Source organism: Coturnix japonica, unplaced genomic scaffold (assembly GCF_054131305.1).
Source record: "Coturnix japonica strain WE unplaced genomic scaffold, WE-NBRP24 Scf078, whole genome shotgun sequence".
NCBI classification, from domain to species: Eukaryota; Metazoa; Chordata; class Aves; order Galliformes; family Phasianidae; genus Coturnix; species Coturnix japonica.
Window position 1 is genome coordinate 305,791 of NW_028188981.1, and position 25,949 is coordinate 331,739.

At 51.7% G+C, this 25,949-nt stretch overlaps 1 protein-coding gene and 1 long non-coding RNA gene across 3 annotated transcripts in view; one reads left to right on the top strand and one right to left on the bottom strand.

Moving 5' to 3' along the window:
- Positions 1-25,949, bottom strand: part of LOC146751541 (uncharacterized) — a 91,122-nt gene continuing 65,173 nt past the window's right edge. The window contains exons 4-8 of the mRNA XM_085534166.1: positions 2,732-2,827; positions 2,442-2,549; positions 2,004-2,066; positions 1,223-1,367; positions 1-1,088 (exon numbers count right to left, since the gene is read on the bottom strand). Coding sequence (XP_085390292.1) covers positions 758-1,088; positions 1,223-1,367; positions 2,004-2,066; positions 2,442-2,549; positions 2,732-2,827 — 743 coding nt within the window. The 3' untranslated portion in view covers positions 1-757. The remainder of the gene's footprint in view (positions 1,089-1,222; positions 1,368-2,003; positions 2,067-2,441; positions 2,550-2,731; positions 2,828-25,949) is intronic.
- On the top strand, positions 16,094-22,870 carry LOC146751542 (uncharacterized). Of its 2 annotated transcripts, none has more exons than XR_014941394.1 (2): positions 16,094-16,431; positions 22,633-22,870. It is a non-coding gene; the product is annotated as an uncharacterized LOC146751542 (long non-coding RNA). The 2 variants fall into 2 exon arrangements; XR_014941393.1 differs by lacking the exon at positions 22,633-22,870 and adding an exon at positions 19,911-22,571.

Sequence of the window (25,949 nt, forward strand, 5' to 3'; positions counted from 1 at the left end):
CCCTGGCAGTGGTTTTTGGGGTGTCTGATGCCCCTGAGCTGACACCCTGAAAGGGGCTGCTCCCACCGCCAAAAGGCTGATGGATGGGAGTGGGAGAGCAGCCTGGGAGGGGAGGGGGGCTTGGGAGTCCTCTGCCGTCCCTTGAAGGAAGATGGGGAGACAGCAGAGGTAATGCTGCAGGGGGCTCGGGGCTGCTGAGCCTACTCTGTTTCCCCCTGGCAGTTGTTTTTGGGGTGTCTGATGCCCTTGAGCTAACACCCATGGGGGACCGCTCCCGCCTCCTAAAGGCTGATGGACAGGAGGGGGGCATGGGACTCCTCTGCTGTCCCTTGAAGGATGATTGAGAGGAGGACAGAGGTGGTGCTGGGGGGGGCTTGTGGCTGCTGGGCCTGCTCTGTTTCCCCCTGGCAGTGGTTTTTGGGGTGTCAGATGCCCCTGAGCTGACACCCTGTTGGAGGCCGATCCCACCTCCTAAAGGCTGATGGATGGAAGGGGGAGAGCAGCCTGGGAGGGGAGGGGGACTTGGGCGTCCTCTGCCGTCCCTTGAAGGATGATGGGGAGGATGGCAGAGGTGGTGCTGCGGGGGTCTCGGGGCTGCTGAGCCTGCTCTGTTTCCCCTTGGCAGTGGTTTTTGGGGTGTCTGATGCCCCTGAGCTGACACCATGGGGGGACCGCTCCCGCCACCTGAAGGACTGTTGGGGGGTGTGGGGGGGCGGCGTTGATACCCGGTGGGGCTGGGGGCTCCTGGGCCTGTCACTCATCTGCCTGTCAGCCGTTCTTTCAGTGATGGCTGATGACTGTAAGCCTTCAGCCCGGGCAGGTTCTTTCCGTCCCCCAAAGGATGGCGGAGGAGGACGGAGGGGTGGCGTTGATGTCCGGTTGGACTGGGGGCTGCTGCACCTGTCAGAGATTCCCAGTTGCATGGAGCCCAGGCTGGTGGTGAGCCATGGACAAGGTGGAGGCAGCTGAGCCCCGCTACTGTCTTGCCTTTCTGTCTGTCAGGCCTCTCAAGGTAGGCAGGCTGTTCATCTGACTCTGAGCTGCAGCTGCTTCTATCATCTTGGGTTTCATCAGCTTCAGATTGTTGCCTGTGGAGAGAGGAACATGATGAGGGCACAGGAGAGCCCCTGCTCTGCTTCCTCACAGAGCGCCCAGCCTGTCTTGGGCTGAAGCCAATTAAAACATCTAACAGCGATGGGGGTGGGGGTAAAGATCAACTCACTGCTTTCTGTTCCTCCACCACCAAATAAGACAGCACAGAACCATCACTACCGATAGGGTAACTGAGATGGCTATAGTAATGTCCAGGTAGTACTTCTGTGCATTTTTAACTTTCTTGGTGTTTGCACGTCCTTCACCATCCACACCTGGAGGAACAATGTGGTCATTGCTGTGTCTTATGTCCTAATGGCAATCTCAAGGAGATCTGACATTGCTACACAATTCTTTTTCATTTTGTTGGCCTCCTGGAACAAGTGAAAATCCTCAGGCTGCAATGTTTCCCCGATTCCAGGGGAAGCAAAGGGAACTCCCAAAGGCACTGCACATCGAGGCACTCTGGAGTCTCTATTTTGTCTCTCAGCTTTGGTTATGCTCTGGCTCTGCCATGGTCCAGGAAGATCAGGACCATTGATTTGCTCCTTCTTCTCCATCATGCTCTGAGCTTTCTTTTACACTAATCTACCCTTGCCTTGTGAGGCTGGGTAGTGCTGCTGCAGGCAGGCACACCGTGACCCTTTGGGACACGTTGCCTGACTAAACAAAACTCATTAGAGCAGAAGGAGAGCATGTGGATCTGTTTAATCAGTTGCTGCTATGAGTGACATGGACAAGAACCACTGCTGTGTCAGGCAGGGAGTGCTGCCCTGAGCTCCCCACTCCTCGAGGGCCCCTCAGCAGGCACCTGAACCTGCCTCTTCCCTTCTCCTTCCCCTTGGCACGGGCATGAATTACACGCTCCTAGTTTTCAGGAGCTTATCAACTCCTGCCAGATCGTTGCTTACCTGGATTCCTCTGAAAAAGACCATCGATCGAGTTGTGGTGGGCTTCCTGGGACTCTGACAGCACTGTGAAGAACGAGAGAAAGGCAAAGTCTCAGCATGGTGCAGGCACAGAGGAGGCAGAAGGACAAGGAGGCTCCCTCTATGCCATTGTCCCGTCTGTGAGTCAGTGCATCTCTCTGGACCTCAGTTTGCAGGATGGACCCCGCTCCGGGCTGCTGGTGTGCCTGGAGCCTCAAAGGAGGCACAGCAAGCTCTGGAATGCAGTGACTGTGTGAGGGAGGTACGCTGAAGGGTTCTACTCCTTCTCACCGTCTTCTGAATGTGGTTTTGGTGGCCTTGTTCCCAAAAGGACAAAGTTCCTAAGTCCCTGGGAACTGGGTGCAGTGGGAGGGAAGCAACCTCTAACCATGGCCATGGAGCTCTATGAGCGGCCCTTACCTGGAGTGCCAGTTGTGTGCATGGCCTCTCTTTCTCTCAGAGGGACGGGCAGTGTGCTACGGCTGCCTTGCTGAAATGCATCCCTATGAACAGGCTTTCCATGGGTCTCTTTAGAAAGGAGGTAAGAGAGAGCAGGACTGTAAGTAACTGGCAATTCAGACACAGGGGCATCACCACAGCAAGGCTCTGATCCATCCTTTCCTGCTGTGCACACTACAGTTGCTCCATGTATATACATCTAGAAACTCGGCTTCCCAAGTCTTTCAGTGAACAGACAGAAATACACCCACCATGTGCTGCCTTCTCCTTCATGATTTTCTTTAGCATATGGGACAGCCTCTGCGGATAGCTTCTTCTTCGCAACAACTCTTTCTGTCTCGCAGGACCTTAACAGAAAGTATGAAGATAAATTTCAGACAAACAAGGTATTGAACTGAGTGGTCTTTTCAGCAAAGTCAATAAAGACAGCAGCCACTCCTGGGATTCCTGTGGAGCTCCAGCACAGGAGGCAGCCGAGTATTTGACATGGCCTTCCCTGGAGGCACTTCAGCACCCAAAGAATGAGAACTATCCATCACACACTGCAACCTGCAGAACCGCATAACAGAATCGCTGAAGAGCAGATGGTGCCAGGGGGTCATGCGAGGACAGGGCACATGCACACAGGTGTGTGTTCTCACTCACACCTGCAAACATGCCTGGCTGACATTAGGCCTGTGAGCTGGCATCTCTCAAAGGAAGCAAAAACTCATGGCATACCCTTAGGATGCAAAACTATATTCAATAATTAGGCATGAAGGAGGCAATCGATGAGGAGGATTCTGAGAGCCCGGACGTGGTGAAATTTTCAGCAGGAATGAGGGACACCCAACAACAGCGACCTGCATAACTTCACTTTTGAAATGCTGTATGGCAACACCTAACCCTAACCCTCACCCTAACCCTAATTGTAACGATAAACCTAACCCTAATGATTCCATAACCCCAACCCTAACCCTAAGCCTAACACTAACCTTATCTTAACTCGAACCCTCACCCTCACCCTCACCCTCACTCTAACCCTCACCCTAATCCTAACCCTAACCCAAACCCTAACACTAATCCTAACCCCAACCCTAATCCTAACCCTAACCCTAACCCTAAGCCTAACACTAACCCTATCCCTAACTATAAAAATAAAACCAAACTCTAACACTAATGATAACCCATAAATCTAACCCTAACCATAACCCATAAATCTAACCCTAACCATAACCCAAAACCAAAGTCTAACACTAACCTAACCCTTAAATATAACCCTAACCTTAACCATAACCCTAACCATAAATCCTAACCCTAACCTGAACCTTAACCCTAAAACTAACACCTATCCTAAGACAAAACCCAAACCATAACCCTAACACTAAACCCTAAACCTAACCAAAAACCTTACCTAACCCTAACCGCAACCTAAACCTAATCCTACCACTAACCATAACGATAATCCTAACCCTAATGATACCTTAACCCTATCCCTAACCTTAACTCTATCCCTAACCTTAACCCTAATCCTAACCCTAACTAACCTGCAATAGTTGTGCTGTGGTGCCAGAGATGTCACCGAGTGCAGCACAGCCCTTGTGACACAGATGGTGGCTCTGTCAGGGAGAGGAAGGTACAGCCAGCATGGGGATAGCATGTAAAAGTAAAACTGAGCACTCTTGCTACTTTACAGTGGACCCAGCTGGGAGGGTCAGGATCGCCTTCTCCAGAGCCCACAGGGAGAGACCTCTCCTCTTCCATTCATATTCCAACTCATGACAACAGTCTTAGGCCATGGATCTGAACCAACATTTCCCTCACAGAAAGAAAAAGGACTGGGTTATACAGCAGGAGGAAGGTCAGCAAGGAATGGTACAGGTTTGTGCCAAGAGAAGTCGCATCTAACCTGCCTTTCTTTCTCCTGGGTTGATTACCCATGTCCAACAGCAGCTCCATCAGCGAGTTCCTCCTGCTGCCGTTGGCAGACACGCGGCAGCTGCAGCTCCTGCACTTCTGGCTCTTCCTGGGCATCTACCTGGCTGCCCTCCTGGGCAACGGCCTCATCAGCACAGCCGTAGCCTGCGACTGCCGCCTGCACAGCCCCATGTACTTCTTCCTTCTCAACCTGGCCCTCCTCGACCTGGGCTGCATCTCCACCACTCTCCCCAAAGCCATGGCCAACGCCCTCTGGGACACCAGGGCCATCTCTTACACAGGATGTGCTACACAGCTCTTTTTCTTTATCTTCTTCCTCTCTGCTGAGTGTTCCCTTCTCACCATCATGTTCTACAATCGCTACGTTGCCATCTGCAAGCCCCTGCACTATGGGACCCTCCTGGATGGCAGCAGCTGCCTGGGGCACTGGGCTGCTCAATGCTCTGTTGCACACTACCAATACATTTTCACCACCTCTCTGCCGAGTCAACGCTCTGGACCAGTTCTTCTGCGAGAACCTGCACATTCTCAGACTCTCTTGTTCGTACCCCTGCCACGGGAATCTCAGGCTTATGACATTCAGCACATCTTTGCTTTTTGGGTGATTTGTGTTCATTCTGCTTTCTTATGTGCAGATCTTCAGGTCTGTGCTGAGGATGCCCTCTGTGCAGGGACAGCACAAAGCCTTTTCCACGTGCCTCCCTCACCTGGCTGTGGTCTCCCTCTTTATCAGCACTGGCTCCTTTAGCTATCTGAAGCCCCAGTCCTTCTCCTCCCCAGCCATGGATGTGTTGGTAGCAGTTCTGTACTTGGTGGTGCCTCCAGCAGTGAACCCAATCATCTACAGTGTAAAACCAGGCACTGAAGGACGCCATTTGGAAACTGTTAGTAAGGATGTTTTTAGTTGTATGGGAACTGCTGAATCACGGCCTGAACCTCTGATAAACCCCATGAGGCAAGCAGTAAGTCAGCACTAGCAGTACAGGTGAAGGCAATCTCCTGTGCTACCAGAAGGGGTGGAGCCTGGCTCCACCTCTCCTAGATCCCATTTTTGAGCTGATTATCATTGGGAAAGGATCTCTTTTGGAGGTTGCTCTTTGTAGAGGCTTTCAGTGAGCCCAGGATAGGTGTAAGCACCATCTATTCCTTTGAAAACCACACAACTTAGCCTAACTCTTCTGTACGTTCTTAATCGTGTCATCATTGCATTCACAGATTACACAGCAGTAAGGATTCATTGATTCCATCTCTCTCCCACGTCTAATGTATCCCACTCCAGGCTTGTGCTCTGTTGTTTTCCTTTAGCATGTTTTTTTCTTTAATGCACTTTAATTCTTCAGTGTTTTCTAACTCCTTGTGTTTCCTCTGTTCCCCTCAAATCCTTTAACAGTGCTCCTTTCCCTCCTTCTTTCTAGGCAGCTTGTGATTTCAGCATATGCTTCTGTCACGGGGTTACCCCGGGATGTCAGTCCGTGACCCTCCAGGAACCCAAAATGCCTACAATGGCAGTAACATGGAACCAGGACACGAACTCTTTAACTGCCACTGTCCTTCATGATGTTCTGATGTGGAATAGCCACAACAGGAATCACAACACCACCACAGCTTCATCGTGTCTCAGATGAAATAGCAGCCAAGAAGGACGTGGGCAGTGAGTGTTTTGGAGGGTCTGGAAATCAGTGTTTTACACAATGAGAAGATCTTTTCTATTGCTCAGAGGTTCTCCATTGTGGAAAGTGGATGCAACTGAGGGCCCTGGTGGATGAAGAGCCGGCCATGAGCCAGCACTGTGCTCTTGGAGCCTGGATGGCCAATGGTATCCTGGGCTGCACCAACAGAGGGGTGTCCAGCAATGAGAGGGAGGTGATTGCACCATGCTACTCTGCCTTTTGAAGGCTCCATCTGGTACACTGTGCCCAGGCCTGGGAAAGCCATCACAGGGAAAACATGGACCTGTTGGAGCAGGTCCAGACTAGCACCACAAAGAGGGGATTGTGAACAGCAGCATATGAGAGCTGAAAAAGCTATCGAGATGGCCAAAGCTACGCAGGAGGGAAAACATCTTGAAGCCAGAGCAAGGATGGGTTTGGGGGAGGCCAATGACTCAGCTGAGTCATCTACACCAAAGCACAAAGGATGGGCAACAAGCAGGAGGAGCTGGAAGCCATCGTCCCTAACTGTCTATCACAGAGTGCTTTTTGCCATGGGTTTTGCTTATCGTACTTGGTGTGCGGCAGCGCCTGGAGCAACCCCAGCCTTTACACTGCACGTTACTATTGACACTGCGAGTGATTTGTAACAAAGCAAAACATGACACAGAAATAGGGTGGGGAAGTTTATTAGGTAATATAATAAATAAATATATAAAAATAATATATAACTAAATAATATTATATAATATTATACAATAAAATTTATACATAAATAATATAATAATATATGGAAACAGCTGAAACATTGCTGTCTATCACAGAGTGCTATTTGTCATGCGTTTTGCTTATCGCACTCAGTGTCACAGCTGTTGAGATGGTCAGAATCATGAAGGCTGGAAAAGGCCACTGAGGTGTCAGGTCCAATGGTCCACGCGGGCGCTGGCCTGTGAGAACTCTCAGTGAATGGTGCTGGACTCTGAGGATCGGTGCCAGCATGTAGGTTGCACGCTGCTACTCCCGCGGCATCAGCAGGGCCGGCTGGTGATGTGCCGGGCCCGACGTGGTACCCGGGAGCGGCTCCGCCCCTGGGCTGGCCCTCGCCGCCTGGACCGGCTCGCGCGGCGTCTTGGGGGCCGGCTGTTGGTCTCGGCAGCCCGACGATGGAGAGGCGAGCGGCTTCGAGTCCTGGCCCGCCCTGGATGTATGGACAGTGGCTCAGGTACCTGGGAACTGGGATCTTGACCCGTTGGTGCCTGGCTGCTGCTGCCGGAGCTGCTGCTCTCTGTTGTCATAGAGCTTTGAGATTCCTGCAGCCCGTGCTGGCTGGTGGTGTTGGGGCCAGCGCTGTCCAAGTTGGTGCTGGGAGCTGTAAGGAGAGACAGAAGGTGAATGGGACAGATCTTCAACCACGGGGTGGGACAGGTTCCCATCTGTCCCGGGCCAAAGGGACTTGAGAAAGGCCTCGCCTGGCCCCAGCCCGGCAGCACGAGGCTGTTTGCCTCTTACCGGTGCCCTCTCCAGCACAGCTGTCGCACTCCCAGCTGGTTGTGACCTGACTCAAGTTGGAGCAGAGTCGGTGCGTGCCTTGTGCAGCACAGGAGCTGCAGAGGAGCAGCTGCCAGGGTCTGTGGAAAGCAACGGGTTGTGGCCGTGAGGACAAAGTGCCCTGAGCCAGGGAGTGCCCGGCACAGCTCTGGTGCTCAGTCTGTGCTCCCCCAGCCCGTGGTGAGGCTGCGATGCCACGCAGAGCCCCAGAGGGCAGCTGAGGTCACTCACCCCTCTCCTGACTGCTCCCTGCCGTGGGGGTAAAGGCAGCTGCTGGCATCGCAGCGTTGGTGCCGATCTCCCAGTGCTGCATAGGCATTGTTGTCCTCCCATGTTGGTTTTCTGCCAGAGAAGAGAGGGAATGGGATGAGCACTCACTGGCCCAGGACTAAAAGTAACCCATGAAATCCATCCATCCCCATCCACCTTATCCCTGGTTCCAGCTTCCCAATGATGCTGAGGCCCATGTGAATGGCTGCCAAGGGCCAGGCATCTCAAGAGCTGTCTGAAGGACACCAACCTGAATGGGATTCGGATCCCCATAGTGAGCATATCTGTAACAAACCAGTCCCTGTCTCTGCAGAGGGGGCACTGGAAGCAGTAAATCCCTGCACGCAGGGCCTGTTCCTGCAGCAGAAACACAAGCAGTGTGGGTGTGAGCCGGGCCTGGTGCTGCTGAGCGCCTATGGTGCCTGTGGGGCAAGAGGAGGTCTCCTACCTGGATGCAGGCCCGGTGGAACCAGGCGTGTTGGCAGGCTGGACATGACATGGTGGTATACGACCTGCTGTCATCCATGGGCTCCATGCAAATGATGCAGGTCGTGTCCTGCGCTGATGCTGGTTCCAGTGCTTGATGTGGACGATGGACCCAGCAGTAGGACCTGGGGGAAGATGGAAGGGATGGTCCAGGTGAGAAGGGCTGTGAGGAGGGCAGAGGAACGGGAAGGAGCCCCAGGCCTTGGCTCTGGCTCTGTCAGGCTGCAGGGAGGTGTCACAGCACGTTCCTCACTGCTTTGGCTGATGCTGACAGCAGGGTTGGAGGCCCACAGGACACACCTGGCAGCTCTTACCTGAACTCTCCGAAGTATTGGGTGACGCATTCACCCCCAGAGGCGCAGGACAGGTGGAAGCTCCTCTCACATCCCGGCTCTGCACAGGTGATGCTGGCCCCCAGTTTGCCACAGACGAAGCAGAGCTGGAAAAAGCAGAACAGCCCCCATCAGCTGCAGGCTCAGGGCCTACGCAGCGGGTGCTACGCAGGGCGCAGGATGCGGGCAGGGCTGGGTGGCACTCTGCAGAGCTGCCTGGTGAACAGGGCTAGTCTGCAAGAGTAGGGATTTTTCCTGGAGCTGGGAGGAGGGGCTGGGATTGCTTTCTTGGGGCCAGGCTCAGCTCTCCTGGCACCAAGCTCCCTGTTCCGGTCCAGTGCTCACCGTCTGCTCTGCCTGCCTGATTGCGCGTATCAGGTCTTCTTCAAAGCAACCTGCATTTCCAGGTTGACAAAGACCAGTGGAAAATATCTGTATGAGAAGTAAAACCATGACCTTGTTAGGGCAGAAAGGAGGCAACCATTCCTTGGATGAAGATGGCAGCAGCCATGAGGAAACTTACCACACAAAAAGTATGGAAGCTGAACCCAAGTTTCTCATGTTTGTGCCCATATATGCTCAAGTCCTCCTCCACTTGACCACAGAGCACACATGCTGGAGAGGAGAGAGGAACAGCAGTGAGCACCTTGCAGGGCCAGGTGCCCCAGAAGCCATGGAGGGGAAGGGACACCGTAGGCCCAGCAGTGCCAGCAGTCAGCCACAGCCCAACTGCAGCCCCCCTGGCCAAGGAACAGAGGGGCCCTGCATGGAGCAGATGTGAGCTTCTATGTTCCCCCAGCTCCCCTCTCCACCACAGGCAGAACCCCAGCACCTCTCTGCCCAGTGTCGGGGAGCTGCGTGCAGGAATACTTTGCTCTCACCTGGCTCTCTTGAGCCGGTGGCCTCCTGTGTCCCCTCGGACATCATGTGCTTCACGGTGAGCTCTCGCAGAGTGTCTATCCCAGCAATACCAGGCTTCGTCCTCTGCGTGCCAACCTACGGGAGAAGCAGAACGAGGCTGAGTTGGCAGCTCAGGCCCCCAAGTGCTGGGGAACCCTCCTCCCTCAGTAGCCTCAGGCAGCCCCTTCCTCCCTGCTCACCTCACAAATCGCACTGAGCTGGGCCTGAGCCCCGCAGCCTCAGCTCTGCTCCACACCCTGCAAGTCACAATGGCCGCTCTGTGCCACCCCCTGTGGAACCATCACACCTCACAGGGCTGGGGGCACCCAAGCAGGGGGGAGGCAGCTCTTGCAGCAGCGCACAGTCAGGGTCCCGGTGCCGGACACAGCCCTGCTGGAACCCGGCGTGTTGCTGCTGCCGAAGGCACTGGGCGACACATCCACCATCCTGGCCCCACCTGGACGCTGCGGGGCCTGTGGCTCCAGCAGTTTCCCAGTCGAGCGTTTACGTGTTGCCATCATGTTCTCCAGGCTCTGCTTGTGGGCTGTTGGCCGCTGATAGTGTACCTCTCATTCCAATAAATGACTCTAAACGACTCACAGAATCACAGAATCTCAATGCTTGGCAAAGACCTCTGAGATCACCAAGTCCCACCCCCCAGCTTCCCACTGCCCACGTCCCTCAGGGCCACATCCCCACGCTTCTGGAGCACCTCCATGGATGCTGACCCCCCCAGCTCCCCAGGCAGCACATTTTCTGCTAAAGTTGACAGATTTTGCAGACTAGAATATATGCTGGTTTATTTCCAAATCAACTTTTATTGTGGCTCAAAGCCGCAGGTGAATCAGTTTATGAAGGTTTTGGGAGTTTATGAGGCTGTTCTGAGATCTAACAGGTCCTTGCTGCCCTTTAGGGGTCAGTCTTAACCTGCATTTGGTTGACATAGCAGAAAACTGAAAATCCTCAGGAACTCCCTCAAGCTTTCCAGCAAAACACCCATGTTAATTTTGGGTGAGCCCTGCTCCTTTGGGTCAGAGTTGCTCCAGGGAAGGGGCTGCAGAGAGGAGCTCACATCCATGAGTGTGGTGGGTTTTCAGCCCCAGGATATGGGCTCTCTGTGATGACAGAGGTTCATGGTGGCAGCAGTCAACTTGGAGCCATTCACCATAAGTGTGGCATCCAGACTGCATTGCTGCCTTGAGCACCTCTGCATTATTCTTTGCTTACTTCAGCACCAGCCCTACTTTTGCAAAACACCACTGTGCAGAGGCTGGGGAGGCCCAGGAACGTGGATCCCACAGGGACTTGTGCCAAAGCTCAGAAACCTAGAAGCAAAGCTTTCCCCCATTCCACCACAAAGCCTTTGCTTCTCACATCTGAGAGGGGAGACGTGATGCCTCTGCAGTATTTTCTTCTGCAGCTTCTGCTTCTTGTGCTATAAAAATAATAAAAACATATTAAAAAAGAAACAGCAGAAGAGGCTCGCATTAAGTCCTTCCTTGGAAAAGATACTTCTTGGTGTGTCAGAGACAGTTTGATGGCAAATCTGATTGCTACTTTCCTGGAATCAGTGATCAAGTGAGCTGCTGGGAGCCAGTCACTACTGCATGAGGGCTATTATGAACTCAGACCAGATCCGAACCTTTGACACCAAGCTGGTCCTGGTGTATCTACTGAGATGGAGGCAAGAGTGCTGCCTCCTAGCACTTGGGGAATGATGGATGGGATTTGAGGCACTGCATGGGGCTGGGAAAAAATTCTGTATAATATGGCATTAGGTAGGTATTACCTCCTCGCTTAGCCCCAGCCAGGTAACAATCTGGCTTCTTGGGAACAATACAATAAACCAGAGTGAGAACCACAGCAAAGCTGCTGTGCATTCCCAGATCCTCAGTTTGGGGCCTTGTTAGAACTTCAAATGAAATCATCTGACATCCAGATAACAGGGAAATAAGGCACCATGTCCTGGCTGGGAAGGCAGGCTGCCTTGATGCTTAATTGCTGTCACATGCCTTCCAGTCTGAGGCAGCACTTCTCACTCCATTTTTCTGAGGCCTAAAGAGTGAATACGTGCAGCTCACAAGAACTGGATCTGAACTGTATTTCTGAAGGTAGAAAGGCTGCACCAAAGCATCTCCCAGCAGATAGCAGGAAAAGCTGAATTTAGCAACATCACAAAAGCTTCTGACTCAGAACCCGTCCTGCCCGGCCATGCACACTGCCACATGTCCCAGCCCACACTTTGCCACCAGCAGCCAGCAAGCAGCATCATGTGAAGAAATCATTTTTCCTTCAGGGTTGGAATTAAGCCACACTTTGTGCCCCTGCTGCTGGCCAGGGCGGGAAGGCTGCAGATCAGCTTGGGGTTCTGCTTCAAAACACTCCACACCGGCTCGAGCTGACCTCAGAGCAATCCATCCCAGGTTTTCCCTCATAATGAAGAGTTGAAGACCCCGCTGCCAAAATATTCCCCCTGCAACCACCTTCTCGGGCCTCCTGCTCCCTGTCCCCGCAGACTGGTTGCTGGGGTTTTGCACTGTATTGGCACACAAATCATGCCTAGAGGTAGCCAAGACGCACTGTGCACTTTCAGGCCAGCATCCACCTGTTGCAAATTAAGACTGACGCTATCCCTGGGAGGGCCACCAGCAAGCAAGCTGGGCTCTGCTTGCCAAGGCAGGCTGTGGTGAGCTGGCAGCTCCTTCCTCTGTCACACAGCACCTAAAGCAGCCTAGGATCTGAACGGGTCTCACTTGGGACAGAGGACATTACATGTTTTCTCTCATCTTTCCACATCTCCAGCATGGTTTCCCAGAAGCACACAGATGCCCAGGAGCCCCCAGCCCAGCACACTGGCAGCAGAGCATGGCCAGCACACCCTTCCCCTTGCAGTGGTGCCAGCACACTCCAGCCCCCCCACTCAGCTCCTCCACAGATGTGTCTCTCACAATAAACCCCTCGATGGAACTCTTCCAAGTGTTTGCAGGAAAAGAGATCAGATAATCTTACTCTGAATCACACCAAATGTTAATTTGAAATACCACACTGTACAGCTGAAATCTTCTCTTTATATTCTACACCTGGATGCTTTGCAAAGCATTAAAAGATTCCTCTGTAGTAGCAACGTTGCAGGATCCCCTGAAAAACCTCGACCTGCTTTTTGTATGCCCTGCTCCAAGCAAAGAGCCAAAGTTCTGGATAAAAGCTGCCTTTGTGCATCAACTGAACTCCGCCGGTCTCACCTGCTGCCTGTAGATTCTTCTGATAGGGTTTTTCATGTGATTAATTCTCTTCACATATGCCACAAGGTACAACTTGCTCCCTTCCACTGCATTTTCCTGCCCTAGCTGTTCTCATGGACCCAAAGGCAGCAGAATATCACGTGCAAGCTTAAAGCAAAGGCTCTATGTAGGTGTGAAAGGAGCTGCATAATCATAAATTGTCATTCAATGCAGCTTCCCACCGAGGTGTGAGTGAAAAGGGTTGTGCGGAAAAGCAAATCACACGCAACAAAATGAGAGTGATATTTATGGAAGGGGTTTCAGAACTGCCCTGCAAACCCTCTGCTGAGCACCGCAGCTCGCCCCCGCCTGGAGGACAGCGGTGCTGACCCCCACAGCGCTGTGGGCCCATTGCAAGCTGCTCAGCTGCAGAGAGGTGCAGGTGGGCTCAGGGCTGCAGTCAGCCCACAGAAGAATGTGAAGGGATGGGCCCTTGTGGCGGCTGCTTCCTTCACAGCATCAGACAGGCAGCTTGCTTTCCCGGTATCTGGGACAGGCGCAGGGATGAAGTTTGCTGCACTTGGCCTAAATGCTGTGTTTCCTGGGAGAGAGGAAGGAGGATGTCCTAGATGGGAGAAATAGACCACATCTTGGTTTGGACTCTGCTTCTTTCATGGGTTTTCATGTTGGGTACATTGGGAGAGTTCCCATTTGCAACACGGGAGGTCCCCGTTGGATGTTAGGAAGAAGATGTGTGCTGAAAGAGCGGTCGGGCACTGGCACAGCTGCCCAGGGAGCTGGGGAGTCAGCGTCCATGGAGGTGCTCCAGAAGTGTGGGGATGTGGCCCTGAGGGACGTGGGCAGTGGGCAGCTGGGGGGTGGTCGGTGGGACTCAGTGATCTTAGCCTGGTCTTGGCCAACCATAGAGATTCTGTGATTCTGTGAGTCGTTTATTGGAAGGAAAGGTAATCAGAGGCCAATAGCCCACAAGCAGAGCCTGAAGAACAGGACAGCAACTCGTAAACGCTCGACTGGGATAGTGCTGGAGCCACAGGCCCCGCAGCGTTCAGGTGGGGCCAGGAGGGTGGATGTGCCGCCCAGTGCCTTCAGCAGCAGCAACACACAGAATCACACAGAATCACACAGAATGACCCGGGTTGGAAGGGACCTCAAGGATCATGTAGTTCCAACCCCCCTGCCTAGCAGGGCCACCAAACAGACACATTTACTAGATCAGGTTGCCCAGGGCCCCGTCCAACCTGGTCTTGAACACCTCCAAGGACGGGGCATCCACAACATCCCTGGGCAGCCTGTGCCAGGGCCTAACCATTCTCCTAGTAAAGAACTTCCCCCTAACATCCAAGGAGGCTCCAGCCCCCTGATCATCTTCCTGTCCCTCCTCTGGACCCTTTCCAAAATCTCCATGTCTTTTTTGTACTGAGGGCTCCACACCTGGACACAGTACTCCAGATGGGGCCTCACAAGAGCCGAGTAGAGAGGGACAATCACCTCCCTATCCCTGCTGACCACCCCTCTCCTGATGGAGCCCAGGATCCCATTTGCTTTCTGGGCTGCCAGAGCGCACTGCTGGCTCATGTTGAGTCTTTCGTCCATCAGGACCCCCAGGTCCTTCTCTGCCGAGCTGCTCTCAAGGACCACTCCTCCCAGCCTGTACAGGTGCCTGGGGTTCTTCCGGCCCAAGTGCAAAACCTTGCACTTTGCTGTGTTGAACCTCATTAGGTTCACCCGAGCCCAGCTTTCCAGCCTGTTGAGGTCCCTCTGAATGGCATCCCTTCCTTCCACCGTATCGACCGCACCACTCAGCTTGGTGTCGTCAGCAAACTTGCTGAGGGTGCACTCCATTCCCTCATTGATGTCATTAATAAAGATGTTAAAGAGCACCGGTCCCAAGACAGGTTCGGCACCGGGCCCCTGACTGTGCGCTGCTGCAAGAGCTGCCTCCCCCCTGCAGCCCCTCCATCTACAGCTGCAGCACCATTCCCTCATGGCCAAGGGCATCTAGAAATGGTGCCTGCCACACCCACACCGGCCCGAAGTGACCTTGGTGCTGCTGCACACTGAGGGGCAGGAAGACCCCAACAAGGTGAGTGCAGCAGAGGGGGGTGTCTGGGACACCCCATAGAAGCAGAGTCCCCAGTAACCAGATCTGTGTGCAGGATGATGAACACAGAGAAGACTGGAAAGGCAGAGAAGAACTAAACTGACAGTGGCATGAAGGAATTAAGTTTTCTTGGGATGGATTCGGATGACATTGGTTAGGAAGTTCACATCATCAGCCGGCCCTCCTACGGCAACAGTAGGGCCAGCTGGTGATGTTGACTGATATACAGGAACAGCTGAAACATTGCTAACTGTCTATCACAGTCTGTGCATGCGGGGTGCAAGGCTGAGCTGGGCCTGCCCGTAATGGTGGCAGTCAGCAGAGCTCGACCAGGCGACGCAGAGCGGAGCCTGCAGCTGTGCTGCTGTTACCGACAGCCTCTGCAGCACACTTTGCCTCTACTAACACTGCCATCTCCTGGGCAGCGCTCTGCTGTCTGCTTCAGCCTTCCCCATGAGCAGGGCTGGTGCTTCCTGCCAGGCCTTGAGCCGTCTCTGCGGCAGCGCCTGGAGCAGCCCCGGCCTTTACACTGCATGGTACTACTGACACTGCGAGTGATCTGTAACAAACCAAAACATGACACAGAAATAGGGTGGGGAAGTTTATTAAGGGATATAATAAATAAATATATAAACATAAGATATAACTAAATAATATTATAAAATATTATAAAGTAAAATTTATACATAAATAATATAATAATATATGGAAACAGCTGAAACATTGCTGTCTATCACAGAGTGCTTTTTGCCATGGGTTTTGCTTATCGCACTCGGTGTCACAGCTGTTGAGATGGTCAGAATCATGAAGGCTGGAAAAGGCCACTGAGGTGTCAGGTCCAATGGTCCACGCGGGCGCTGGCCTGTGAGAACTCTCAGTGAATGGTGCTGGACTCTGAGTGTGATAAAATGTTTGCTCATTAAGACCGGGATGTGGTAGCATTGTGGTGGAGTGCTTGTTCATTAGGACCGGGATGTGATGGTGGAATATGGAGGCCACAAGGGTTGCAGAACACTCTAATTTTATGGGTAGATTGTGTACTCTGCATAGTTACAGGCAAAGCGCGCCCCGATGGATACAAAGTTTCACGGAAGGACCAACCAAGGAACGACACACCAAGTGGCACGATCACGACCGACCAATTAAAGGACAACAAAAGAAGTTGCAAGGGACGGGAAGGTGCGGCAGTTGGAGGAACGAGGATTCCCCTGTCGCCCAGCGCTGAATTGCCTTTTTGTTTTACCCGCTACAATTAATAAAAGTTTCTAATTGGAACATTATCGGCTCATTGCTTGTAAATTGATGACAATTTGGCGCCGTGACTCGGACGGGAATACTGGCGTGGGTACGAGCCTGAGGGGGCGCCCCGCCTAAATAGGCGGCCTCGGCTCCTATCCTCCCGCCCTACTCCTGCCGACGATCCGAAATTTAAAACACAAAGGCAAGTAAAAACCGGTTAACCCTTTAAATTTCGTGCACGAAAGTCCGGACGAAGACGCAGGACAGGTGAGTATAGTCCGGTCTGGGTTGGGAATCCGGCGTGTGGCGAGTGTTGTGTGCTTGTGAAGGGGGGCCGGCAGCCGGCACTAACCCGAGCGAGTGTGGACCCCACAGTAGTGCGGTTCCCATTGCCCGCGAGGGCGTGGGCCACGACCTGGGGGAAGCGAGTGAATGCAACACTGAGTGAGGGCACGCCGAAGGGTGGGTACAGGGTATAAGCGGGACCCTTTCACCACCACAACCCCTAGGGCTATGGGCTCTATGGAGGGTTATTCTTTGGTGTTCCCCTAGAGCTACGAGCACTAGGGATGATTATTATTCAGGTGTTCCCCTAGAGCTACGAGCACTAGGGATGATTATTATTCAGGTGTTCCCCTAGAGCTACGAGCACTAGGGATGATTATTATTCAGGTGTTCCCCTAGAGCTACGAGCACTAGGGATGATTATTATTCAGGTGTTCCCCTAGAGCTACGGACACTAGGGATGATTATTATTTAGGTGTTCCCCTAGAGCTACGGGCACTAGGGATGATTATTATTATTTAGGTGTTCCCCTAGAGCTACGAGCACTAGGGATGATTATTATTCAGGTGTTCCCCTAGAGCTACGGACACTAGGGATGATTATTATTTAGGTGTTCCCCTAGAGCTACGGGCACTAGGGGGAGCTACAGACGTTGAATAAAACAAGAGAGCAAGAAGTAAAGAACGAGATGGGGCAGTGTAAAACTAAACCACCCACGCCTTGTAAACGACCATCCATTCCTAAGGACTCACCTCTAGGGTTCATGCTAATTGCCTGGATGCACTATCCAGGAACAAGAAATAAAGATAAAGCAAAGATGATTTATTATTGTATAGAAATTTGGAGTGGACAACAAATTGGCCCGGCAGTATGGTGGCCTATGTATGGTTCTAATGAAGATTGGGTACAACAGCAATTAAATTTTTGGGTAAACTCCAAAACCCCTTTCAATCAAGAAGAAAGTGACTATGCAGCAGTATGCGTCACTCGCCCAGAGGGTTTAGGAGTCCCCATTTTTAATTTGACACGAAAAGAAAAAGATGTCGAAAAACGTAAACCTCGAAGGGAAGAGGAGGCCTTAGTGGGACCCCCACCATATGCTTTACCACCAGCAATTCCCCTACCTTCTCCTCCTCAGTTGGATCATGGGCAGATGGATTCGAGAGAGTACAAAAGATAGAAGGGGGAGGGCCTGTGACACGGGCAAAGGCACGAGAAAATAACCTCTACCCTTTAAGAGAAATGCCCATGGGAGGTCCACAACCTCAGATGGGGTTTATATCAGTGCCCTTAAATTCAGGGGATGTTAGAGATTTTAAGAAAAAAAAAAAAAATGGGCAGCATACTGGAAGATCCCCTGGGGGTGGCAGACAGAGTAGATCAATTCTTAGGGCCAAATATTTACACTTGGGAGGAACTACAGTCTATTTTAAGTATATTATTTATAGTGGAAGAAAAAGGCATGATTAGGCGTGCGGGGATGCGCATTTGGGATGCCCTACATGCCCATGGGCCTGCTGCAGATGATAAGTGGCCTCTACAAAATCCTCATTGGGACCATCAGAACCAGAATCATAGGACTCACATGCAGGACCTACGGACTATTATTATCCAGGGCATTAGGGAGGCGGTCCCAAGAGGTCAGAATATAAATAAAGCTTTTAATGAAAGACAAAAGAAGGAGGAAACACCCACTGAACGGCTAGAAAGGTTACGCAAGAATTTACAACTATATTCAGGATTGGATCCCGATACACCGATAGGCCAGGCTCTGCTCAAAACACAGTTCGTAGCTAAGGCTTGGGAAGATATCCGCAAGAAACTAGAAAAGATAGAAAATTGGCAGGATCGGGGGCTTGATGAACTTTTGAGGGAAGCTCAGAAGGTATATGTAAGAAGGGAGGAAGAAAGACATAATAGGCAGGTTAGGATGATGGTAACAGCGGTCAGAGAAAGTAGGGAATTGGAAAGGAAAATGGGGGGATGGACGCAAAATCGAATTCCAGGACAGCAAAAATTTAGGAAGCCTGAAAACAGGGAGGAGGAGAGAATATAAGATGGACTGTACTCCCCCAAGGCTTCACAGAATCCCCTAATTTGTTTGGGCAAGCCCTAGAACAGATCCTGCAAGAGTATCAGCTAGATCCTGATACCAAATTAATACAGTATGTAGATGATCTATCAATTGCTGGAGAGGATGAGGGAAAGGTTTGGAAAGAAAGTATTAAATTGCTGAACTTTTTGGGACTGAAAGGACTTAAAGTATCAAAAAGGAAATTGCAATTTGTGGAAGAGGAGGTTAGATATCTAGGGCATTACCTGAGTAAAGGAGAAAAGAAGATAGATCCTGAAAGGATACAAGGAATATTGTCCCTGACGTCGCCAAGCAATAAGAGACAAATAAGACAATTGCTGGGATTAGTGGGATATTGTAGACAATGGATCGAAAATTATAGCAGTAAAGTAAAGTTCCTATATCAAAAGCTCAGTACCGATGGATTAATAAAGTGGGATAGACAAGATGAAGAGAATCTACAAAAGCTGAAGGAGGATCTCATCAATGCCCCTGTCTTGAGCCTGCCTGACTTAAAAAGACCCTTTTATTTATTCGTTAACATAGACAGTGGTACAGCGTATGGGGTTTTAACACAGGATTGGGCAGGGAAGAAGAATTAAGAGAAGGGGAAAAATTATTTGTGGATGGATCCTCTAGAGTAGTGGAGGGAAAGAGAAGATCAGGTTATGCAATAGTAGATGGAAAGACCCTCCGGGTATTGGAATCAGGACCCTTGACTAACACTTGGTCAGCTCAAGCTTGCGAGCTGTATGCTGTTTTACAGGCACTAAAAAGATTACAGGGAAAAGAGGGCACTATCTATACCAAATTTCCTAAAGTAGGAAGATATAAATATGTATTAGTCATAATAGACCACCTCACACATTATGTAGAGGCATTCCCCACAACTAAAGCAACAGCTCAGGTAGTAACAAAAATATTACTCGAACAAATCATCCCTAGGTATGGGGTAACAGAAGTAATAGATTCAGATCAAGGACCACACTTTACATCAAGAATCACTAGAAATATAGCTGAAGCCTTGGGAATAAAATGGGAAGAACATACTCCCTGGCACCCACAGAGTTCAGGGCGAGTAGAGAGAATGAATGGGGAACTAAAAAAGCAATTGGCCAAATTAACACTAGAAACTAAGCTTTCATGGATAAAATGCATTCCCCTTGCCCTCTTAAACCTTAGGGCCCAGCCCCGGGCTGACATAGGAATATCTCCCTTCGAAATGTTATACGGAATGCCATATGATGCAGGAACCCCTAAAGATCACCCGGGGGTGGTAGATCAGAACATTCAAGCTTATATCACGGAATTAATGAAGTATAAACAGGAATTGTGGAAAAAGGGACAATTGACTCAAAGACCCCCTCTTGACATTACCCTCCATCAGATAAAGCCTGGAGATTGGGTTCTGATAAAGACCTGGAGAGAAACCACACTGCAGCCTCGCTGGGAAGGTCCCTATCTGGTATTATTGACTACCAATACTGCCATCAGAACTGCTGAAAAAGGATGGACACATGCTAGTCGTGTTAAGGGTCCAGTACAAAATCACGAATGGAGAGTCACTAGTCCAGCGGGTGATTTGAAAGTAAAACTGTCACGAAACCCTCCGTCAAGGAAAATGAGAACATGAATTAACAATGATTGTATAAACGTATCAGTATAGAATTTAATGTAGAAGGGAATATTTTGACTATTCTGAATGCAACTGTTGGGATATGTTTTAGAAAGGTAGTGGACCCACTGCGAAAACAGGAATACACAAATTGGTTATTAGCCTTCAGAGTGGCCGTGGAAATTTTAATAGAAGGGGGTAAACCTGGGGGTGAATTTGGATCCTTACCAGCATCACTTAAGTGTATAACCAGTGGGAAAAAGAATAGGGTGCAGTACCCCAAAGACCCACTTAAAAGGGAAGCAAAACCAGCCCCTCCTGAAGAATACTCTTGCTGCCGAGAAGATTATACACCCCATGGCTCGAGGCAACCGAGTCGATGGGCGAGGCAGAGGAGATAAAACATGTGGAGGAGTCTGCTCCATTATGAATGAATCCAAAGATTTAGGATCCAGAAGATACCCCAAGACTGGAAATAACTCCCCCGAGCAATTAAAGACTCACTACTGCAGTGGGAAAACTGCCTATCTAAAACTAGCTCAATTGATAATAATATTAAGTCTCATTAATGAGGGTTGGGGTACAGAGGTACAGACACATGAGCCATTTAAGTGGTCCCTAATCAGAGGGGAAGATCAGAAGGTGATAAGCACAGACGTGACCCCAGGCGCTCCCATCCTTAAAAGTCAAGTATGTGACTTAGTACCAACACAACCATGCCTGAATCGCAAGGCAATCTATGCTTGCCCAGCATCAAATCCAGGGAAAAGTTATTGTAATTACCCAGGGGAATATTATTGTGCATACTGGGGTTGTGAAACGGTTTCACTGGGATTTCTGCCAGGGGGGGGACAAGATGAATATATAACAATTAGTTGGGGTCCCTCAGGTTGTACACCTCCGACTCATGGGACTCACTCTGGTGAAGTAACATGCCAACATTTAGAGATAAAAATCCTTAAAACAGAAAACACAGTGTGGTGGATAGGAAAGACTTGGGGGGTACGAATGTGGGAGCCTGGAAGAGACCGAGGGGGCCATTTCCTTATTAAAAAAGAAAGAGTTCCGCCAGACCCCCCAATAGGTATAGGACCTAACGTAGTAATAAATAACAATCAGAATAAGACAGAAGCTGTTACTGTAGGCCCGACCGAAGCAAGCCCTTATATTACCGAATATGGCACCCTTTGGAAAATAATTCAGTCTAGTTTCAAGGTGTTAAACAACACCTACCCAGAATTAACTAAGGAGTGTTGGCTATGCTATGATATAAGACCCCCTTTTTATGAAGCAATAGGGTCCGTAGCGAAGATTAGGAGAAGAAATGGGACTAACCCAGCAGAGTGCCTATGGAAAAAGGGAAGGCCTAATGTTCCAGGGATAACTCTAGCACATGTTACTGGAAATGGTGTGTGTGTGGGAACTGTACCTCTAGAAAAACGACATCTATGTAATAAAACTATAGAAGTACAAAGTCAGGAGAAACCCTCAGACTGGCTCCTACCCGCAGACAATGCTAAATGGATATGTGCCAAATTAGGGGTCACTACATGCTTATCGACTAAGATATTTAATCAAACCACCAATTACTGTGTACAAGTAATTATAGTTCCACGAATCATATATCACCCTAAAGATTATGTGATCAGTCAACAAGAAACCTCTGAACATCACCTGATTAAAAGGGAGCCATTCACAACCCTAACCGTTGCAATGCTATTAACTATAGGAGGGGCCGGGCTGGGGACTGGAGTAGCATCTTTAATAAACCAGCCACAGGGACTGAAAACCCTTAGACAATCTGTGGATGAAGATCTACAGAAAATAGATGAAGCCATCAATGCGCTTACAAAATCGGTACGGTCTTTATCAGAAGTAGTGTTACAAAATCGAAGGGGGTTGGATCTTCTCCTATTGCAGCAAGGGGGACTATGTGTGGCTCTTAAAGAACAATGTTGCACCTACGTTGATCAAACGGGGGTAGCAATAGATACAATGGCTGAACTAAGAAAACAGTTAGAACAAAGAAAAAGAGCCCAGGAGTCTCAAAGAAGTTGGTATGAGAGTTGGTTTAATGGTTCCTCCTGGTTCACTACATTATTATCCACAATAATGGGACCAGTTATTATGATAATATTAGGTTTGACCTTTGGACCCTGTATTTTAAATAGACTAATCGTTATCGTTAAGAACAGGCTAGAGGCAGCCCACCTAATGGTAATTAGAGAAAGATATGAACCCCTTGATGGGGAACGAGAAGAGGATGCTCTAGAATGGAGTCGACAAGAACTAAAACGGTTTAATGAGCAAAACAAAATAGTACAATAAAAGAAAAGGGGGGACTGTGATAAAATGTTTGCTCATTAAGACCGGGATGTGGTAGCATTGTGGTGGAGTGCTTGTTCATTAGGACCGGGATGTGATGGTGGAATATGGAGGCCACAAGGGTTGCAGAACACTCTAATTTTATGGGTAGATTGTGTACTCTGCATAGTTACAGGCAAAGCGCGCCCCGATGGATACAAAGTTTCACGGAAGGACCAACCAAGGAACGACACACCAAGTGGCACGATCACGACCGACCAATTAAAGGACAATACACTCGGGATGGACCTTACAAAAGAAGTTGCAAGGGACGGGAAGGTGCGGCAGTTGGAGGAACGAGGATTCCCCTGTCGCCCAGCGCTGAATTGCCTTTTTGTTTTACCCGCTACAATTAATAAAAGTTTCTAATTGGAACATTATCGGCTCATTGCTTGTAAATTGATGACACTGAGGATCGGTGCCAGCATGTAGGTTGCACGCTGCTACTCCCGCGGCATCAGCAGGGCCGGCTGGTGATGTGCCGGGCCCGACGTGGTACCCGGGAGCGGCTCCGCCCCTGGGCTGGCCCTCGCCGCCTGGACCGGCTCGTGCGGCGTCTTGGGGGCCGGCTGTTGGTCTCGGCAGCCCGACGATGGAGAGGCGAGCGGCTTCGAGTCCTGGCCCGCCCTGGATGTCTGGATGGGCTTCCGTCGGCTGTTGTGGAAGCCCTGGAGGACCCCGGTGCTGCCGGTGTGGTGTAGCTGCAGCTCTGAGCACCTGGGCTTGCTGTCTGCCTGCTCCCAAGGTGTCTCTGGGGCCGGCTCGGAGATTCTGGGGCCCGGCGCTGCAACGGAGAGCGGCTTCTTGTCCGGGCCCGCTGTCCCTGCCTGCACCTGAGGTTGTAGCCAAGTGCAGCATTGCGGTGGAATGGCCGGCAAGGTCTCCTCCGTTCTGGCCTGTTCTGGCTGGACAGGCCACTGCTCTCAGGCACGCTGGAACTGGGAGCTGGCTCCGATGGTGCCTGGCTGGTGGTGCTGGAGCTGCTGCTCTCTGGTGCTGTTGAGCCTTGGGGTGGCGGCAGTCCGTGCTCACTGGTGGTGCTGGAGCTGCTGCTCTCTGGTGCTGTTGAGCCTTGGGGTGGCGGCAGTCCGTGCTCACTGGTGGTGCTGGAGCTGCTGCTCTCTGGTGCTGTTGAGCCTTGGGGTGGCGGCAGTCCGTGCTCACTGGTGGTGCTGGAGCTGCTGCTCTCTGGTGCTGTTGAGCCTTGGGGTGGCGGCAGTCCGTGCTCACTGGTGGTGCCGGAGCTGCTGCTCTCAGGTGTCACATACGATGGAATCGGCTGCAGTCCCTGCTGGCTGGTGGTGCTGAAGCCAGCAAGACTGGAGCTGGTGCTGGAGGCTGTAAGGGGAGGCAGGAAGGTGAGCAGGATGGAATTCCAGCCATGGGGTGGAACTGGCTCCTGTTTGTCTCGGGCTGGAGGGACTGGAGCAGGGCTGCTCTGAACAGCCGCTGCCAGGCCTGGCCTGGCCCCAGCCCAGCAGCATGCGGCTGTTTGCCTCTTACCGGTGCCCTCTCCAGCACAGGCGTTGCACTCCCAGCTGGTTGTGCCGTTACTCAAGAAGGAACAACGCCGGTGCGTGCCTCGTGCAGCACAGGAGCTGCAGAGGAGCAGCTGCCATGGCCTGTGGAAAGCAATGGGTTGTGGCCATGAGAACAGAGCACCTGAGCCAGGGAGTGCCCGGCACAGCTCTGGTGCTCAGTCTGTGCTCCCCCAGCCCGTGGTGAGGCTGCGATGCCACGCAGAGCCCCAGAGGGCAGCTGAGGTCACTCACCCCTCTCCTGACTGTGCTCTGCCACGGGGATAAAGGCAGTTGCTGGCATGGCAGCGTCGGTGCCAAACTGCCAGTCCTTCATAGGCGTTGTTTTCCCACCATAATGAAGTGCTGCCAGAGAAGAGAGGGAATGTGATGAGCACTCACTGGCCCAGGACTAAAAGTAACCTGTGAAATCCATCCATCCCCATCCACTTTATCCCTGGTTCCAGATTCTCAGTGACACTGAGGCCCATGTGAATGGCTGCCAAGGGCCAGGCCTGCCGGGGCAGTCCTTGGGCAGGCACAGCTCTTGTTCCCTCACACCTCAGGAGCTGGCTGAAAGACACCAACCTGTTTGAGATTCGGATCCCCACAGTCAGCATCTCTTGTAGAAATGTCTGTTGGTCTCTACATTGGGGGCACTGGAAGTTGTGAAGCCCAGAGCACAGGGCCATTCTCTGCAGCAGAAACACAAGCAGTGTGGGTGTGAGCCGGGCCTGGTGCTGCTGAGCGCCTGCAGTGCCCGTGGGGCAAGGGGAGGGCTCCTACCTGGATGCAGGCCCGGTGGAACCAGGCGTGTTGGCAGGCTGGACATGACATGGTGGTATACGACCTGCTGTCATCCATGGGCTCCATGCAAATGATGCAGGTCGTGTCCTGCGCTGATGCTGGCTCCAGTGCTTGATGTGGACGATGGACCCAGCAGTAGGACCTGGGGGAAGATGGAAGGGATGGTCCAGGTGAGAAGGGCTGTGAGGAGGGCAGAGGAACGGGAAGGAGCCCCAGGCCTTGGCTCTGGCTCTGTCAGGCTGCTGGGAGGTGTCACAGTGCATTCCTCACTGCTTTGGCTGGAGCTGACAGCAGGGTTGGAGGCCCACAGGACACACCTGGCAGCCCTTACCTGAACTCTCCGAAGTACTGGGTGATGCATTGGCCCTGATAAGCGCAGGGGAGATGGAAGCTCCGCTCACATCCCGGCTCTGCGCAGGTGATGCTGGCCCCCGAAATGCCACAGACGAAGCAGAGCTGAAAAAGCAGAGCAGCCCCATCAGCTGCAGGCTCAGGGCCTACGCAGCGGGCCCCGCACCTCTGGGCAGGGCACAGGATGCGGGCTGGGCTGGGTGGCACTCTGCAGAGCTGCCTGGTGAACAGGGCTGGTCTGCAAGAGCAGAGATTTCTCCTTGAGCTGGGAGGAAGGGCTGGGATTGCTTTCTTGGGGCCAGGCTCAGCTCTCCTGGCACCAAGCTCCCTGTTCCGGTCCAGTGCTCACCGTCTGCTCTGCCTCCCTCACTGTGCGTGTCAGGTCTTCAAAACCAAAACGAGCCTCGTTGGTACCTTGCACTTGTTCACAAAGACCACTGGCAAATCTCTGTACAGGAGGAAAGAGCACAGTCTAGTTAGGGCAGAAAGGAGGGAATCACTGATTGGAGGAAGGTGGCAGGAGACACGAGGGAACTCACCGCACAAAATTCATGGAAATACAATCCGTGAATGCTCTGTTTGTGCCCAAGGATGCCCGAGTCCTCATCCACTAGGCCACAGAGCACACATGCTGGAGAGGAGAGAGGAACAGCAGTGAGCACCTTGCGGGGCCAGGTGCCCCAGAAGCCATGGAGGGGAAGGGGCACTGTAGGCCCAGCAGTGCCAGCAGGCAGCCACAGCCCAACTGCAGCCCCCCTGGCCAAGGAATAGA